Source organism: Scyliorhinus torazame, chromosome 11, assembly GCF_047496885.1.
Source record: "Scyliorhinus torazame isolate Kashiwa2021f chromosome 11, sScyTor2.1, whole genome shotgun sequence".
Lineage (NCBI taxonomy): Eukaryota > Metazoa > Chordata > Chondrichthyes > Carcharhiniformes > Scyliorhinidae > Scyliorhinus > Scyliorhinus torazame.
The window spans coordinates 221,430,620-221,448,241 of record NC_092717.1 but is presented as its reverse complement, the minus strand read 5'-3'; the positions used below and the strand labels follow the sequence as shown (position 1 = coordinate 221,448,241).

General features: G+C 47.4%; 1 protein-coding gene across 2 annotated transcripts in view; it reads right to left on the bottom strand.

Moving 5' to 3' along the window:
* mtcl1 (microtubule crosslinking factor 1) overlaps window positions 1–17,622 on the bottom strand; it is a 252,955-nt gene that overhangs the window by 219,188 nt on the left and 16,145 nt on the right. For both annotated transcript variants that reach the window (XM_072468349.1, XM_072468350.1), the window contains exon 2: window positions 10,593–10,817. In XM_072468349.1, the coding sequence (XP_072324450.1) occupies window positions 10,593–10,790 (198 nt within the window). In that variant the 5' untranslated portion in view covers window positions 10,791–10,817. The remainder of the gene's footprint in view (window positions 1–10,592; window positions 10,818–17,622) is intronic.

The following is a 17,622-nucleotide window of genomic DNA, read 5'->3' as shown; positions in this document are numbered from 1 at the left end:
AATATCCTGGGGGGGAGATTTGTTAGTGCTCTTTGGGGGGGTTTAAACTAATGCAGCAGGGGCACGGGAACCTGGATTGTAGTTTTAGGGTAAGGGAGAATGAGAGTATAGAGGTCAGGAGCACAGATTTGACGTCGCAGGAGGGGGCCAGTGTTCAGGTAAGTGGTTTGAAGTGTGTCTACTTCAATGCCAGGAGTATACGAAACAAGGTAGGGGAACTGGCAGCATGGGTTGGTACCTGGGACTTCGATGTTGTGGCCATTTCGGAGACATGGATAGAGCAGGGACAGGAATGGATGTTGCAGGTTCCGGGGTTTAGGTGTTTTAGTAAGCTCAGAGAAGGAGGCAAAAGAGGGGGAGGTGTGGCGCTGCTAGTCAAGAGCAGTATTACGGTGGCGGAGAGGATGCTAGATGGGGACTCTTCTTCCGAGGTAGTATGGGCTGAAGTTAGAAACAGGAAAGGAGAGGTCACCCTGTTGGGAGTTTTTTATAGGCCTCCTAATAGTTCTTGGGATGTAGAGGAAAGGATGGCGAAGATGATTCTGGATAAGAGCGAAAGTAACAGGGTAGTTATTATGGGAGACTTTAACTTTCCAAATATTGACTGGAAAAGATATAGTTCGAGTACAATAGATGGGTCGTTTTTTGTACAGTGTGTGCAGGAGGGTTTCCTGAAACAATATGTTGACAGGCCAACAAGAGGCGAGGCCACGTTGGATTTGGTTTTGGGTAATGAACCAGGCCAGGCGTTGGATTTGGAGGTAGGAGAGCACTTTGGGGACAGTGACCACAATTCGGTGACGTTTACGTTAATGATGGAAAGGGATAAGTATACACCGCAGGGCAAGAGTTATAGCTGGGGGAAGGGCAATTATGATGCCATTAGACGTGACTTGGGGGGGATAAGGTGGAGAAGTAGGCTGCAAGTGTTGGGCACACTGGATAAGTGGGGCTTGTTCAAGGATCAGCTACTGCGTGTTCTTGATAAGTATGTACCGGTCAGACAGGGAGGAAGGCGTCGAGCGAGGGAACCGTGGTTTACCAAGGAAGTGGAATCTCTTGTTAAGAGGAAGAAGGAGGCCTACGTGAAGATGAGGTGTGAAGTTTCGGTTGGGGCGATGGATAGTTACAAGGTAGCGAGGAAGGATCTAAAGAGAGAGCTAAGACGAGCAAGGAGGGGACATGAGAAGTATTTGGCAGGAAGGATCACGGAAAACCCAAAAGCTTTCTATAGGTATGTCAGGAATAAGCGAATGACTAGGGAAAGAGTAGGACCAGTCAAGGACAGGGATGGGAAATTGTGTGTGGAGTCTGAAGAGATAGGCGAGATACTAAATGAATATTTTTCGTCAGTATTCACTCAGGAAAAAGATAATGTTGTGGAGGAGAATGCTGAGCCCCAGGTTAATAGAATAGATGGCATTGAGGTACGTAGGGAAGAGGTGTTGGCAATTCTGGACAGGCTGAAAATAGATAAGTCCCCGGGACCTGATGGGATTTATCCTAGGATTCTCTGGGAGGCCAGGGAAGAGATTGCTGGACCTTTGGCTTTGATTTTTATGTCATCATTGGCTACAGGAATAGTGCCAGAGGACTGGAGGACAGCAAATGTGGTCCCTTTGTTCAAAAAGGGGAGCAGAGACAACCCCGGCAACTATAGACCGGTGAGCCTCACGTCTGTAGTGGGTAAAGTCTTGGAGGGGATTATAAGAGACAAGATTTATAATCATCTAGATAGGAATAATATGATCAGGGATAGTCAGCATGGCTTTGTGAAGGGTAGGTCATGCCTCACAAACCTTATTGAGTTCTTTGAGAAGGTGACTGAACAGGTAGACGAGGGTAGAGCAGTTGATGTGGTGTATATGGATTTCAGCAAAGCGTTTGATAAGGTTCCCCACGTTAGGCTATTGCAAAAAATACGGAGGCTGGGGATTGAGTGTGATTTAGAGATGTGGATCAGAAACTGGCTAGCTGAAAGAAGACAGAGGGTGGTGGTTGATGGGAAATGTTCAGAATGGAGTACAGTCACAAGTGGAGTACCACAAGGATCTGTTCTGGGGCCGTTGCTGTTTGTCATTTTTATCAATGACCTAGAGGAAGGCGCAGAAGGGTGGGTGAGTAAATTTGCAGGCGATACTAAAGTCGGTGGTGTTGTCGATAGTGTGGAAGGATGTAGCAGGTTACAGAGGGATATAGATAAGCTGCAGAGCTGGGCTGAGAGGTGGCAAATGGAGTTTAATGTAGAGAAGTGTGAGGTGATTCACTTTGGAAGGAATAACAGGAATGCGGAATATTTGGCTCATGGTAAAGTTCTTGAAAGTGTGGATGAGCAGAGGGATCTAGGTGTCCATGTACATAGATCCCTGAAAGTTGCCACCCAGGTTGATAGGGTTGTGAAGAAGGCCTATGGAGTGTTGGCCTTTATTGGTAGTGGGATTGAGTTCCGGAGTCGGGAGGTCATGTTGCAGCTGTACAGAACTCTGGTACGGCCGCATTTGGAGTATTGCATACAGTTCTGGTCACCGCATTATAGGAAGGACGTGGAGGCTTTGGAGCGGGTGCAGAGGAGATTTACCAGGATGTTGCCTGGTATGGAGGGAAAATCTTATGAGGAAAGGCTGATGGACTTGAGATTGTTTTCGTTGGAGAGAAGAAGGTTAAGAGGAGGCTTAATAGAGGCATACAAAATGATCAGGGGGTTGGATAGGGTGGACAGTGAGAGCCTTCTCCCGCGGATGGATATGGCTGGCACGAGGGGACATAACTTTAAACTGAGGGGTAATAGATATAGGACAGAGGTCAGAGGTAGGTTCTTTACGCAAAGAGTAGTGAGGCCGTGGAATGCCCTACCTGCTACAGTAGTGAACTCGCCAACATTGAGGGCATTTAAAAGTTTATTGGATAAACATATGGATGATAATGGCATAGTGTAGGTTAGATGGCTTTTGTTTCGGTGCAACATCGTGGGCCGAAGGGCCTGTACTGCGCTGTATTGTTCTATGTTCTATGTTCTATGAGAGAGTGGCGAACCTGTGGAACTCACCACAGAAAGCACTTGAGGTCAAAACGTTGTGAGCAGGATTCTCTGTTGTGCCAGCAGTGTAACCATGCCCGCAGGTTACCCGGTGGCGTGGCCACAATGGGAAATCCCATTGGGAGTTGGTGGGAATGGTAAATCCTGCTGCCGGCAAGGGTGCGCCGGTGAGGAACACGCGGCTGACGGACCAGAGAATCCCGCCCTGCATGTTTTCAAGAAGCAGTTAGATATAGCACTTGGGGCAAAGGGGATCAAAGGATATGGGGGCAAGGAGGGATCAGACTATTGCTTCGGATGATCAGCCATGATCATAATGAATGGCGGAGCAGGCTTTAAGGGCCAAATGGCTCCTATTTTTCGGTGTTTCTGTGTTTCTAAAATATCCCAATAGCATTTCTGGTTGTCCTGGTATTCCTGGTGTCCTGGCCAATATTTATCCCTCAACCAACAGTACAAAAAACAGACTAATGGATCATTATGCAGCTTTCTGTGCGCAGATTGGCTGCCATGTTTCCTCCATTATAGCAAAATTACTGCCTCACAACCACTTCACTGGCTGTAAAGCACTTTGGGATGTCCAATGATCAGGAAAGGTGCAATATGAATTTTATTCGTTCATGGGATGTGGGCGTCCCTGAGGGCATTTAAGAGTCAACCACATTGCTGTAGGTGTGGCGTCACATGTAGGTCAGACCAGGTAAGGACGGCAGATTTCCTTCCCTAAAAGACATTAGTGAACCAGATGGGTTTTTACAACAATCGACAATGGTCGTCATTAGACTTTTAATTCCAGATTTTTATTGCATTCAAATTCCACCATCTGCCCCGGCAGGATTCGAACCCATATCTCCAGAGTGCTACCCTGGGTCTCTGGATTACTAGTCCAGTGACAATACCACTACACCACTGCCTCCCCTAACAGCAGGCTAGAGGCAGGAATACAAGTATTTCCATCTTATCAGAGAAGGAGCTCAAGGATTTCCATAATCACAGCCTCACCCTCTCCCCCTGCCCCCTTCGCCCAATGCAGCAAGGGAATTGTCACTTCAGAGGCCAAGTAATTCTGCAGAGATATTGTACTTCAACAGCTCAAGAATGGTCAGCTGCAGGATTTATATATGTTGGGAGCCCACAGTTAGTTTCAGAATCAAACAACACAAACTTCAGCCCCTGCAAGTTGTGACGTTGTTCACACCACTACATTCACAGAGCAGGTTGAATTGTATAATTGGGTCCTCAACAGCCCATAAATGGGTGTGCAGCTTTCTGTCATTCATCATCTGAGTTTCCATGCGTTACTACTTCTCTCATCTGCTTCGTTCCATTCATAAAAACGGCTGAGCATTTTCACACTTCAGCAAAATCCCTTTGAGCTCCTCACACAGGAAGGGAATCTCCCGGTGTCCGTGTTTTACTGAAACCTCAACAGTGGTGCATGGCTCGGGAAAAGGTGATATTTTTCCAACCTGTAAAATACCTGGAATAATAATGCCATTCAATCGTTTCAAACCAGAATGTCGGCCTACTTTGGAAATATAGCAACAGCAAGTATGGTAGAGTTTGCCTGAAGAAGAATGCAACAAGCATTCGCGTGCATACAAATCAGTGAGTGTGTGTGGGCACAGATGGATTAATGACAATGGATAGCTGAATGAAAGATGAACATAGCCCAGTGAAAATGCTGCTCGCCAACTCTTTATTATGCACAACACCCTCCTCCCAAACCAAAACAGAAAATGCTGCACAATCTCAGCAGGTCTGACAGCATCTGTAGAGAGAGAAGGGAGCTAACGTTTCGAGTCAAAGCTATAACAAAGAGTCATCCAGACTCGAAACGTTAGCTCCCTTCTCTCTTCACAGATGCTGTCAGACCTGCTGAGATTGGCCAGCATTTTCTGTTTTTGTTTCAGATTCCAGCGTCCGCAGAGATTTGCTTTTATCCTCCCGCCCGTCCCTGTGCTGTGTCTTGTGCCAACCCTGTGGTGCACCAAGGAATTGAGGAAATGTTTTCAATAATGCACCTCATTTCTTTTTGTTCCAACAGCCTGAGTACACCCCAGGAATGCAGATGTTTAAAGGTCTGTGCACTAATGCAACTACAGAAAACCACCAGGCTGGGGTAACGACAGCAGGCGACAGGCAGGAATGTAGATCGGGGACAAAGAGAATCGATATCAGGCAGCAGAGGGGCAGAACGAGAAACCAAGAAATGAATCAGAGGTGGAAGGACACAAGGCCGCCCTTGAATGAACATGTAACATAACTAGAGAGAGGAAACAAAATTGAGCACGGCAGGAAAAGCGGTGCTGCACGAGAAGGCACAGCTTAAAATGACATTGGTCAGGATTTTCCGGCCCTTTCCTCCAGCAGGATCTTCCGGTTCCGCCAAAGGCAACCCCCAGTGCCGGGATGGGCAAGCCACACAAATGCTTGGATGTCAGCAGGGGCGAATGATGATCCCACTGGGGGCCATCAGCGAGCGGCCTTCTCTGCTGGACAACACACCAGGGGCGAGGGGTGGGGCACCCATTGATTATTTACATTAGATATTTTGGTCTTCTTGGGATGACTGATGTTGCTCCCTCTAAATTTTCTATTTATGAGGGAGTATCCACAAACTCCCCCGAGCACTGTTTTTTGACCACAGGACAGCTACATTTTAAACGTCGTGACCAATATGATGCTGGAGGTTTTGCCTGACACTTTTACAAAGGTGTGAGCAAACTTTTAATTGTAAATACCCGATACTTTCCAGATTGCTCGATGACTATGCCTGCATGCATCATTAAAAAAAAAAATTTTGAGTGCCCAATTCATTCTTTCCAATTGAGGGGTAATTTAGCATGGCCAATCCACCTACCCTGCACATCTTTGGGTTGTGGGGGCGAAACCCATGCAAACACAGGGAGAATGTGCAAACTCCACACGGACAGTGACCCAGAGCCCGGATCGAATGTGGGACCTCGGCGCCATGAGGCAGCAGTGCTAACCACTGTTCCACCGTGCTGCCGCCTGCATGCATCTTAGAGGGAACAGTGGTGCGCAATGGATTTTCATTTTTCTTGTCGGGGGTGGGGGGGGGGGAGAGACGGGACATTGGCCCATAACTTGCAGGTTCCCCAACAATGTATTTACATCTACCCCAATGATGCGCTGGAATTCTTCTAAATGTTCCCACATAAGGGTTTACCTGGCAATTGTCTAAAAGTGCTAGCTTCGTTTGAACAATTGCGCTGGGCTGGGAACCAACGACAAAGCGACTTAAATCCTTAACTTCATGTGGTTCTGCCAGTTTGACCCTGATAGTTACTCTACTCTGAAAGAGTTAGAAGGAAAAAAAATCACTTTTGACTCCAGAGCAAATATCTAATACACAAGACCCAGCCTCGCAAGGGATACCCCCAAACACACAACCCACCAGGGGACTCACCATGCCACCCCTAACACCAACCCCCCATCCCGCCACCAGTCCGACTCGACATGATCCCCGCCATCCCGGGCTGACCCCCACCCTCCCCAACTGACCGCGTTTGCTGATGGCGCCGGAGCGAGGCGAAGTCTTGCAAGCTGTGTCCAGCATACCCTCTAACTCTATCTTTTACTCTCTTTCTGTGCTTCTAAAACTTCATTCTAACTCTTTTAAACTCGCTAACAATGTTCTTACTCAATTACTTACAGATTCAGCCTTTCTCTACTCCTTGCTATAACTGTAACATTATATTCTGCAGTCTCTCCTTCTTTCCCTATGCACGGTATGCATTGTCTGTCCAGCATGCAAGAAACAATACTTTTCACTGTATACTAATACATGTGAAAAGAAAAATCAAATCAAATCAAAAACCCCACACGTCCCAGACTGGACCCCCCCCCCCCCCCACTTCGGACCGATGTGCCATTTGGTCCGACGCTCCTACCACTGGTACAACACGTGTGCTCCCCCCACCCAGTCTGATCCTTCTGCAGTTCGACCCCCCAACCCGGTGCAACCCTCTGACACCCCCCCCCCCCCCCCCCGCTCCCTCCCTACTCTGATTTAACTAGCCCTTCCGGTACAACGTGACACAACACTCCAACCCCTCCTTACTGGTCTGACCCTCCCACACCCCCTCTGGTCTAACCCCCCTGCTCCATTCCAACCACCCAGCGCCGCCCCCCATCTCCGATTTAACCCCCGCCCACCTCCACTCTATCACAACCCCGCCCCCCAGCACACACTCTCGGTCTGACTCCTGACCCTATCTTCAGTCTGACCCCAGCCTCCCACTCCAGTCCAACTCAACACGAGCACCCCAGGTCCGACCCCTCCTGCCTCTCAGATTGATGCCCTCGCTGCCGAACTAACCCCCCCCTCCCCATAACTGACCCGCCCCCCCCCCCGCATCCCGAATCAACCACCCGCCCACCCAACCCACCACCTTACCCCTGCGCCCACATGACCCAACAGCCCCACTACCACCCCCCCCCCCCCCACCCCCCACCCCCACCCCCACACACTCCGGTCGGACCCCCTCTCCGGTCTGACTGATCCTCTCAACCCAACCCGTGCACCCTCCCGATCTTACTTAACCCCTCCCGCCATCCTGGGCTGACCCTCACCTCCCGGACTGACCACCCTCCTCTGCTCTGACCAACCACCCGCCCTGCGACACAACCCCCCCCCCTAACCCTCCGTCCCGGAACAACCCGTCCACCCCTCCACATCCCTCCCTCCGGTCAAACCGCCCCCCGCACCACCACCACCACCACCCCCCCTGGTCCGACATGACCCAACACAACCCCCCCCAACCCCGCATCCTAGTCTGACTCCTCACCCTCAGTCCAACCACCTCAATCTCCCAGTTTTCCCCCCCTCCAATCTGACCTCTCCCACACTGAAGCCCTCCCCTTCCAGGTTTGACCGCCTGTCACCCCCCCCCCCCCCCCCCCAACCTCCTGGACTGAATATCCCCAGCCACCGCCGCCCAACCCAGCGACTCCCCCCCCCCCCCCCCCATATGACCTCCATTCCTGGTCTGAACCCCCCCACCCTCCTTTCCCGGGATGAAACCCACACTCTCCGTTGGTCCGCACCACCCCCAACCCCCCCCCTCCAGTCCAACCCTCCCCGCTCAGTCCAATGTGCCCCATCCATTCCTCCCCCTCCCCCTGTAAGGCAGTAAGTCTTCCCTCTCTGCGCCCCAGTTACTCCTCGCTGATGCAGCCGAGGACGCACTTTGCTGCTCCTGCCTCACCCAGCCTGAGTGAGGAATGTTATCCAAGACAGGTGCTTTGCAATTACAGTGTAGGAAAGTCACGCGAGAGTGGCAATTTGCTATAGATTGCCACTCCGAGGACATTGCGGGCCATTGTGTGGAACAATATATAAAAATGTAGAACAATGTATGGGAAAAAAATGCACTGTTTCTCTCCCTGGACCAGTCACAAACCAAATACAGGGACGTTCTTGTAACTAATGGGTGAATAAAGTTTGAAAATTAGTCCAATTCTGACGAAGGATTCACATGCGATTAACACCCACTTACCAGCTCTCTCTAAATATGCTGCTGAGCCATTCCAGCAGTTTCAGATTTGCTTTCTTGAGGAATAGAATTGGGATAAGAAATAATTCACTCATATGGTTCTGCACCATCTCATGAGAACAGGTTTATGCAAGATTGAATGAAAGACAGACTGGCATAAAAAGAAAACTTTGCAAATGCTGAAAGTTACAGCTTGCGATGATGTGTGTGCCTGCATGCATTACAATGTAAGGTGCTCGGCAGAGCAAGCGTTAATGTGGGGCTGGAGAGTGGCACTACCCGCAGTATGACGTATGTAGTCACATGGCCAGAGAACAGTCGAGAGAATAATATGTAAGCAGCTACCCTGCATGGTGGACACAATACCATACTTGTGGTACGCAACGCCATACTTGGAACTGTAAATAGTTAAAGCCTACCAATAAAGGTGTTTATGTTTTAACACACATGCCTCAAGGATGAAACAATGAGTCACCACCACAGCAGCACAGGGAACCTATATTGAGATACAGTTCAAATCAATGACATTATTGTATCTTTCGCTTTAAATATACTGGCAAAATTGTTGTGCATTTCCAACACTTACTATTTTGATGATGAAGGAGCTTTTCACAGTAACTTCAATGAAGCCTACTTGTGACAATAAGCGATTATTATTATTAATATTATTATTATATAGGAATGTACAACTGTGACAATTCATATGAATGAAATTGTTTATGAATGACTCATACGAATGTGTGGGTGTGGATGAATACATGAAAGTATATGTGACTGAGCATGAATGAAACTGGTTAAGAGTGCAGCAGTTCATTAGTCAGAGATCCAGAGAGGGAGATTAAATGATTCTAGGAGTGCAGTTATCTGGTGTGTCGATAGGTACAAAACTGCTGTATAAATGAGGGGCAATTAGAAATTAGACTTGCACTTGGGTGAAGCTTTTCTTTTGTCCACAAATGCACATTTACGTTGTTTGCTTATCCAGGACTGCACCAGTATTTAGTATAAGTCAATCCTTATTTTGTTGAAGTGAGCAGCAAGGAAAATTTGTAATTTATTTTACAATATCTAGGAATCTGTATTATTTTTAAGAATGTTTGAAAATTACTTTTAAGAGTTTGCATCAATTGTAAAGGGTTCGATTCTTGGATAATAAGAAATAGTGGTCCATGTGACCTGCCAACTCTTCAACTCTTGACCTGGAAGCAGTATCAGAGAAGTTAAGATACACAAGCACCATGTGGCCAGATACAGAGAAGACAGAGAACGAAGAGCTGCAGGAAGGAAATGGAGGGTAAAAGCAATCAGCACATAGATGCAGACATAAAGCGAAGGTAATGAGTGGCAGAGTCAGGAAAAGGAACACACCAAATTCTGGTGAGGAGAAGAAGCAAACCTCTCTCAGAAAGATGCCAGTTTTTCTGGTTAGCAGAAAAGGAGAAGGTGCTCTTGGAGGAACAGTGCGAGCTGCCTAAAAAGGTCTAACACCTGGAAAGCTTGGGAGACGGTAAAGAGCTGGTGTTTTAGAATAGCCAAACCATGAACTGCGATGTGATTGGTTCGACAGTTGAAGAACTCTGGGAGGTTATGCCATAAGGACTGATGTGACCCCAGACATGAGCCTTGTTGGTGTTAACTGTATCTGGGGACCTGAAATGCAGATTCCCTGAATTGAGAGCCAAATTGATGGACAGGGAAAATGAGAGATCCTATGTACAAGAGGTCAAGTTGGCAAGACTCTGAGAATGCACATGGTGTCACATTTTGCAGGGAGCGGTTGAGATGCTTGTGCATAAGGTGTGTCATTGTTGTACCGACAATTTAAAGTGAAATGTATCTGTTTTTAAATTAGCAAGTATAATTTGCCTTTTAATTCATATTTAATTTTCATTGGTTGTGATTCATGTTAAAGTAAAAGTTACAAAAGGCGAAATCCTGTGGTAATTTCTTCATTGCGGGCCATTTGGTAAATTTGATTATTTTTTATTATTTTTGGTTTACGGTTCCCTTGAGGAACATGGGATCCACCTTACCTTCAAATCTTGTTCCAGATTTCTTAGCAGCTCGCCGTCAACCTGGCCAGTCTGAGCAACTTTCAAGCTCTTCTGTTCAGCTTTCCTGAGCCGGTACTGCAGTATCCGACAGTTTTTGTTGGCACGATCCAACTCTCGACGGAGTTCCTGCAGCTGGTACACATCCTCTTCCAGGTAGCTGTCCCGCATTTCTTCCATTTCGGACCGCAGCTCATCGAGCTCATCCTGGGCAATAAAACATGCGCACAGCACTAATTAGCAGCAGTTTAGCTACAACATTCACCATAGTCTTCCTTCCAATTTCACATTAACAATGAATGAAAAGTGAAGGAGCAACATACAGTTTGCACATAAACAATGAAGGGGTGGTACAAGTGCCAATCTCAATGAAGTGGGTGGTGGAGGTGGCAATTGGGAGGTGGGGGGATGTTTCAAGCCTCAGTCTTCCCCATTTCTTTTTTTTAAGATAAATTTAGAGTACCCAATTCATTTTTTACAATTAAGGGGCAATTTAGCATGTTCAATCCACCTAGTTTGCACATCTTTGGATTGTGGGGGCCAAACCCAGCACATCTTTGGGTTGTGGGGGTGAAACTCACACAAACACGGGGAGAATGTACAAACTCCACGCGGACAGTGACCCAGAGCCGGGATCAAACCTGGGACCACGGCGCCGTGATACTGCAGTAGTCTTCCCCATTTCTAATCTGAGTCACCTAATGTGGGAGTGCACGGTGGCACAGCGGTTAGCACTGTTGCTTCACAGCACCAGGGTCCTGGGTTCAATTCCCGGCTTGGATCACTGTCTGTGTGGAGTCTGCACATTCTCCCCGTGTCTGCGTGGGTTTCCTCCAGGCGCTCCGGTTTCCTCCCACATGTCCTGAAAGACATGCTTGTAAGGTGAATTGGACATTCTGAATTCTCCCTCAGTGTACCTGAACAGGCGCCATAGTGTGGTGACTCGGGATTTTCACAATAACTTCATTGCAGTGTTAAGGTAAGCCTACTTATGACACTAATAATGATTATTATAGCACTGCTTCTCACGGCACCAGGGACCCGAGTTCAATTTTGGCCTTGGGCAACCGCCTGTGTGGAGTTTGCGGTTTCTCCCCGTGTGTGCGTGGGCTTCCTCTGGGTGCTCCAGTTTCCTCCCACAGTCCAAAGATGTGATGGTTACATGGATCGGCCGTGCAAAAATTGCCCCTTAGTGTCCATGGATGGGCAGGTTAAGTGGGCTTACAGGGATAGGCCAAGAGAGTGGGTCTAGGTAGGGTACTCTTTTCAAAGGGTTGGTGCAGACCCGACGGGCCGAATGGCCTCCTTCTGTACAATTCTACGGTTCTCTGGTTCTATGCTGTAGTATCTTCCAGCTTAGGAAAAATTGGACGAGAGAGCCACGGTTGGCATCTCCTGGCATCAGGCACACCGGAAGCAGCTGCTCCCAGGAATACCAATTTCAGGCCAGGCAATGAAAAGGAAAAGTGAGGAATGGGAGAAAATTTGCTCAGGAAAGTGTCCTCTTTTGGGGACAAAACAACGTGAAAATGAAAAAATGTTCAATTCCTCAAACCTCACATTGTGACTGGTATTATAAAGGATCTTTTCAAACTACACAATTCTGTGTTTCTCGTTTGCTTTTGTTTTGTGTGAACTTTGTACTCGTTAATGGGAAAGGTTTCAGTGCTGGGGGCACGATGCAAGTTTTGCTTTCTCTTCACACACAGCATCTGCAGAGGCCAGCTGCAGAGTTAAGCTCTCGCTATTCTGTCCCAACAGTTCGTGCATTAATCTCAACCCCAAAGGAACAGCCGTCACTTCATCAAAGTGCCATTAGCATTACCACGCACCAGTCGAGCTCGTGTGGTGCAGGATCCCCGATTTGGCAGCATGAGGTTGAAGCAGCAATAAAATGATTGAGTTGTAAATCTGAATGTTTTGACCAGCACTGATAATGACCAAACTTCCTTACTTTAGAGCACTTTCAACAGCAATCCAGTTTCAAAGGCGAATTGAACTGTTCTAATTTAATTTAATCATCTTTATTGTCACAAGTAGGCATACATTAACACTGCAATGAAGTTACTGTGAAAAGCCCCTAGTCACCACATTCCGGCGCCTGTTCAGGTACACAGGGAGAATTTAGAATATCCAAATTACCTAACAGCACGTCTTTCGGGACTTGTGGGAGGAAACCCCCGGCACCCGGAGGAAACCTACGCAAACACGGGGAGAACGTGCAGACTCCACACAGACAGTGACACAAGCCGGGAATCGAAGCCGGGACCCTGGAGCTGTGAAGCAACAGTGCTACCCACTGTGCTACCGTGCTGTTCTATCCCAGTCAGTGGATCAAACCTTTGAACTACTTTGAAAAGAAGTATTAATTGAGGTTGTTTTGTTTTGCACTTTTACAAACCACTCCCTGTGCTCTGTAAAATATTACCCAACTTCATCTGAAATTAAGAATGTTCATCATCTGAATCAGGACACAAACATTTGTATGAGGTAATCGGTGTGAAAATTTTCCAGCATGAGCTACGGATGAAGGAACCTCCCTCACTCCCAGCACACCGAGAGGAAATAGACAATTTTAATGTGAAGAAATGTGTGAGCAGGGAATTACCATAATTTCCCAATATCCTCAGGCAGCAGGGGAGGTTCCTCACCAGCGACACATGCACAGGAATTTATAAAAAATGGATTCCATCACGGGATACCAGCACCACTGACAAGACAACCATTTATTGCCCCTCCCTAATTCCCCTTCAGAAGGTTGTGGTCAGCCCCCCTCCTCCCTTCTGGAATCGCTGCAGTCCATGTGGTGTAGATGCACCCACAGTGCTGCTGGAAGGGAGGGAGTTCCGGGATTTGGACACAGCAACCGTGAAGCGACCATATGGTTGCCAAACAGGATGTTGTGAGGCTTGGAGGGGAACTTCCAGTTGGCGGTGTTCCCGCGGGTCTCCTGCCATTATCCTTCTAGGTGGTAGAGATTGTGGGTTTGGAACGTGCTATTAAAGGAACCTTGGAAAGTTGATGCAGTGCATCTTGTAGCTGGTACAGACTGCTGCCACTGTGCGCTGGTGGTGCTGGGAGTGAATGTCAATGGTGATGGACAGGAGCGAGTTGGTTGTTCTGAATGGTGTCAAGCTCTTTAGAGGTTTATAAGATGATCAGGGGAATAGATAGAGTAGACAGTCAGAGACTTTTTCCCCAGGTGGAACACACCATTACAAGGGGACATAAATTTAAGGTGAAAGGTGGAAGATATAGGAGGGATATCAGAGGTAGGTTCTTTACCCAGAGAGTAGTGGGGGCATGGAATGCACTGCCTGTGGAAGTAGTTGAGTCGGAAACATTAGTGACCTTCAAGCAGCTGTTGGATAGGTACATGGATTACGGGAAAATGATATAGTGTAGATTTATTTGTTCTTAAGGGCAGCACGGTAGCATTGTGGATAGCACAATTGCTTCACAGATCCATGGTCCCAGGTTCGATTTCGGCTTGGGTCATTGTCTGTGCGGAGTCTGCACGTCCTCCCCGTGTCTGCGTGGGTTTCCTCCGGGTGCTCCGGTTTCCTCCCACAGTCCAAAGATGTGCGGGTTAGGTGAATTGGCCAATGATAAATTGCCCTTAATGTCCAAATTGCCCTTGGTGGTGGGTGGAGGTGTTGAGTTTGGGTAGGGTGCTCTTTCCAAGAGCTGGTGCAGACTCAGGTGGCCGAATGGCCTCCTTCTGCACTGTAGATTCAATGATAATCTATGATTAATCTAGGACAAAGGTTCGGCACAACATCGTGGGCCGAAGGGCCTGTTCTGTGCTGTATTTTCTATGTTCTATGTTCTATGTTCTTCTAAACTGCTGTTGGAGTAGTTAGAACAGACCATCAAGTGGAGAGTATTCCGCCACACTATTACAGATTTTTCTCCCAGATAAACACTTGATTAAGGAGGGAAAAAAAGCTTCATGGATATAAATAAAGGACAAAGAACGGAGGACAAGAGTAAAAGCAGAAAAAGCTGGGTAAACTGAGCGGGTCTGGCAGCATGTGTGGAGAGAGAAACAGAGTTAACGTATGGAGTCCGTTTGACTCTTCTTCAGATCTGAAGAGAGGGAGAAGTGTGATGGATTATACACTGTACAGGAGGGGGTGCAGCAGCTGGGGCAGGGTAGCTCGGTGATAATTGGGAGCTGGGAGAGATTGCAACAAAGATGCGTTGGGCACGAGACAGAGGAAACGTGAATGGTGGTGTGAAGGGCTGAAGAATGTGCTGATAGTAGCGTAAAGGTAAGAAGGCAGAATGCGTCAATGGGCGAAGAAAGAATTAGTCAGCAATGATAGCTCTTTATTGACACTGCAGATGCTGAAAATCTGAAATAAAAACAAGATGCTGACAAACACTCAGCAGGTCAGGTAGCATGGGCGGAGAGAAAAGCAAGTTTCTCACAAATGTTGCCTGGCCTATTGAGAATATCCCAACATTTTCTGCCCCTTTTTTTCTCTGATACCAATAGAATGGCTGCCTGTGGTGAAATCCTTGTGATGCGATTAACCCTCTATCCCAGCTCCCTGTTTTATTGTTATGATTGTTAGCTGTACCGTCAATTCAAGCAAATGAATCCTCTTCCAAACTAAGTTTGCTCCTTTGTGATGTTCCTGACATCTGTTTTCTCTGCTGAGGGGACATCATTTGTGAGACTGCAGGGTTAAATGACTAAAGCACCCTCTGACAATTCCAAACAGTGCAGGACTCCTTCGTAAGTTCTAATGTTTAAGTTTCGAAAGTTGAACTCTGACTGTATATCCTTTGTGTTCTTGCCAGATTTATGTTACACCCCCACTGCTAATAAGATGTTCGGGGCTGAATCTCTGACACACCCTCCTATTTATAAGCGATCCTCAACAAGTGTTTTATTTGACACAAGGCATCACAGTAAAATGGAGTGCCAGATTTAGAGTTTGAGCTATTGAGCACTGAGTCCACTAAAATTGGTTAGCTCAAGGACTCTCCTTAAAAAGAGAGCGCTATTATTTGACAGAGGTGTGGGAGGGGAAACACTCTAACCTACAGCAACCCTCTTCATGCGCTGTAGGAGAAATCAAGAAGATAAACTGCCCATTTTTTCAGGGATAAAGGAACCAGCTGCAGACCACCCCGCACCTCCCATATCAGTCACGACAGAGTTTGTGCTGCAGTCTCAAAATGCAACATTCTTCACAAGGTTACTTCCCATCTGTGGGGGAAATATTCCGCAGTACGTTAGCTTCAGTTTACGACATGTTTGTCAATTAATTTCCCATTTCAGAAATGTTATGGGGAAAAAAAGGTTTCTCTCGTGAGGCAGACAGCGGATCCACAAATCTTTGCCAGAAAGCCAGCCCATCCCCCACAGCACAGAGGGTAATGGAAGCAGGCAGATGATCCACATTTCACTGCCGTTGATTGATATTCTGTGTGCTGAATGCACTCACTCTTGCATTCCCCGTCATTCCTTTCTGAATCACTAACCTCTACTGGTCTTGTGCCTAAGAACACCAGCTGCTGGATTCACTGATCCAATAGCGTGAGGCGCCCCAGTATAACAACACCAATAGCTGAGCCTGCCACAAATCTGCCTGTACCTATTAAAAACACTTAATGAAAACCCAACCAATCCAAATACAGAAATTAGATCTAAAGGATGGAACCATCTATTCTCTGTGAAGTGTGCCCACAATCCCCTCAACTGGGCACGGCTCCATTGCGGTTTGCAGTACCCCAGGGAGGCTTGTGAGCCAGCAATGCCCATAGATATTTTTATTATTTCATGGGATGTGAGCATTGATTTTGCCCATCCCTACTTGCCTTTGAGAAGGTGGTGGTGAACTGCCATCTTGAGCCGCTACAGTCCATGTGGTGTAGATACAGCACAGTGCTCCATGACAGACAGAGTTGTCATCTCTGGTTTGTTGCCGGTGCCACGTGATAGCGAGGCTAGGAATAGGGAGAGAGTGCAGCTGAACACGTGGCTGCAAGAATGGTGTAGGAGGGAGGGCTTCAGGTATTTGGATAATTGGAGCGCATTCTGGGGAAGGTGGGACCTGTACAAGCAGGACGGGTTGCATCTGAACCAGAGGGGCACCAATATCCTGGGAGGGAGGTTTTCTAGTACTCTTCGGGAGGGTTTAAACTAATTTGGCAGGGGAATGGGAACCAGATTTGTAGTCCAGCAACTAAGGTGGCCGATATTCAGGACGCCAAAGCGTGTAATGAGGCAGTGGGAAAGGGAACACTGACAAAGGAGAGTACTTGCAGGCACGGAGATGGGTTGAAGTGTGTATACTTCAACGCAAGAAGCATCAGGAATAAGGTGAGTGAACTTAAGGCATGGATCGGTACTTGGGACTACGATGTGGTGGCCATCACGGAAACTTGGATAGAAGAGGGGCAGAAGTGGTTGTTGGAGGTCCCAGGTTATAGATGTTCCAAGAAGATTAGGGAGGGTGGTAAAAGAGGTGGGGGGGGGGGGTGGCATTGTTAATTAGAGATAGTATAACAGCTGCAGAAAGGCAGTTCGAGGAGTATCACCCTACTGAGGTAGTATGGGTTGAAGTCAGAAATAGGAAAGGAGCAGTCACCTTGTTAGGAGTTTTCTATAGGCCCCCCAATAGTAGCAGAGATGTGGAGGAACAGATTGGGAAACAGATTTTGGAAAGGTGCAGAAGTCACAGGGTAGTAGTCATGGGTGACTTTAACTTCCCAAATATTGAGTGGAAACTCTTTAGATCAAATAGCTTGGATGGGGTGGTGTTTGTGCAGTGTGTCCAGGAAGCTTTTCTAACACAGTATGTAGATTGTCCGACCAGAGGAGGGGCAATATTGGATTTAGTACTTGGTAATGAACCAGGGCAAGTGATAGATTTGTTAGTGGGGGGAGCATTTTGGAGATAGTGACCACAATTCTGTGACTTTCACTTTAGTAATGGAGAGGGATAGGTGCGTGCAACAGGGCAAGGTTTACAATTGGGGGAAGGGTAAATACGAT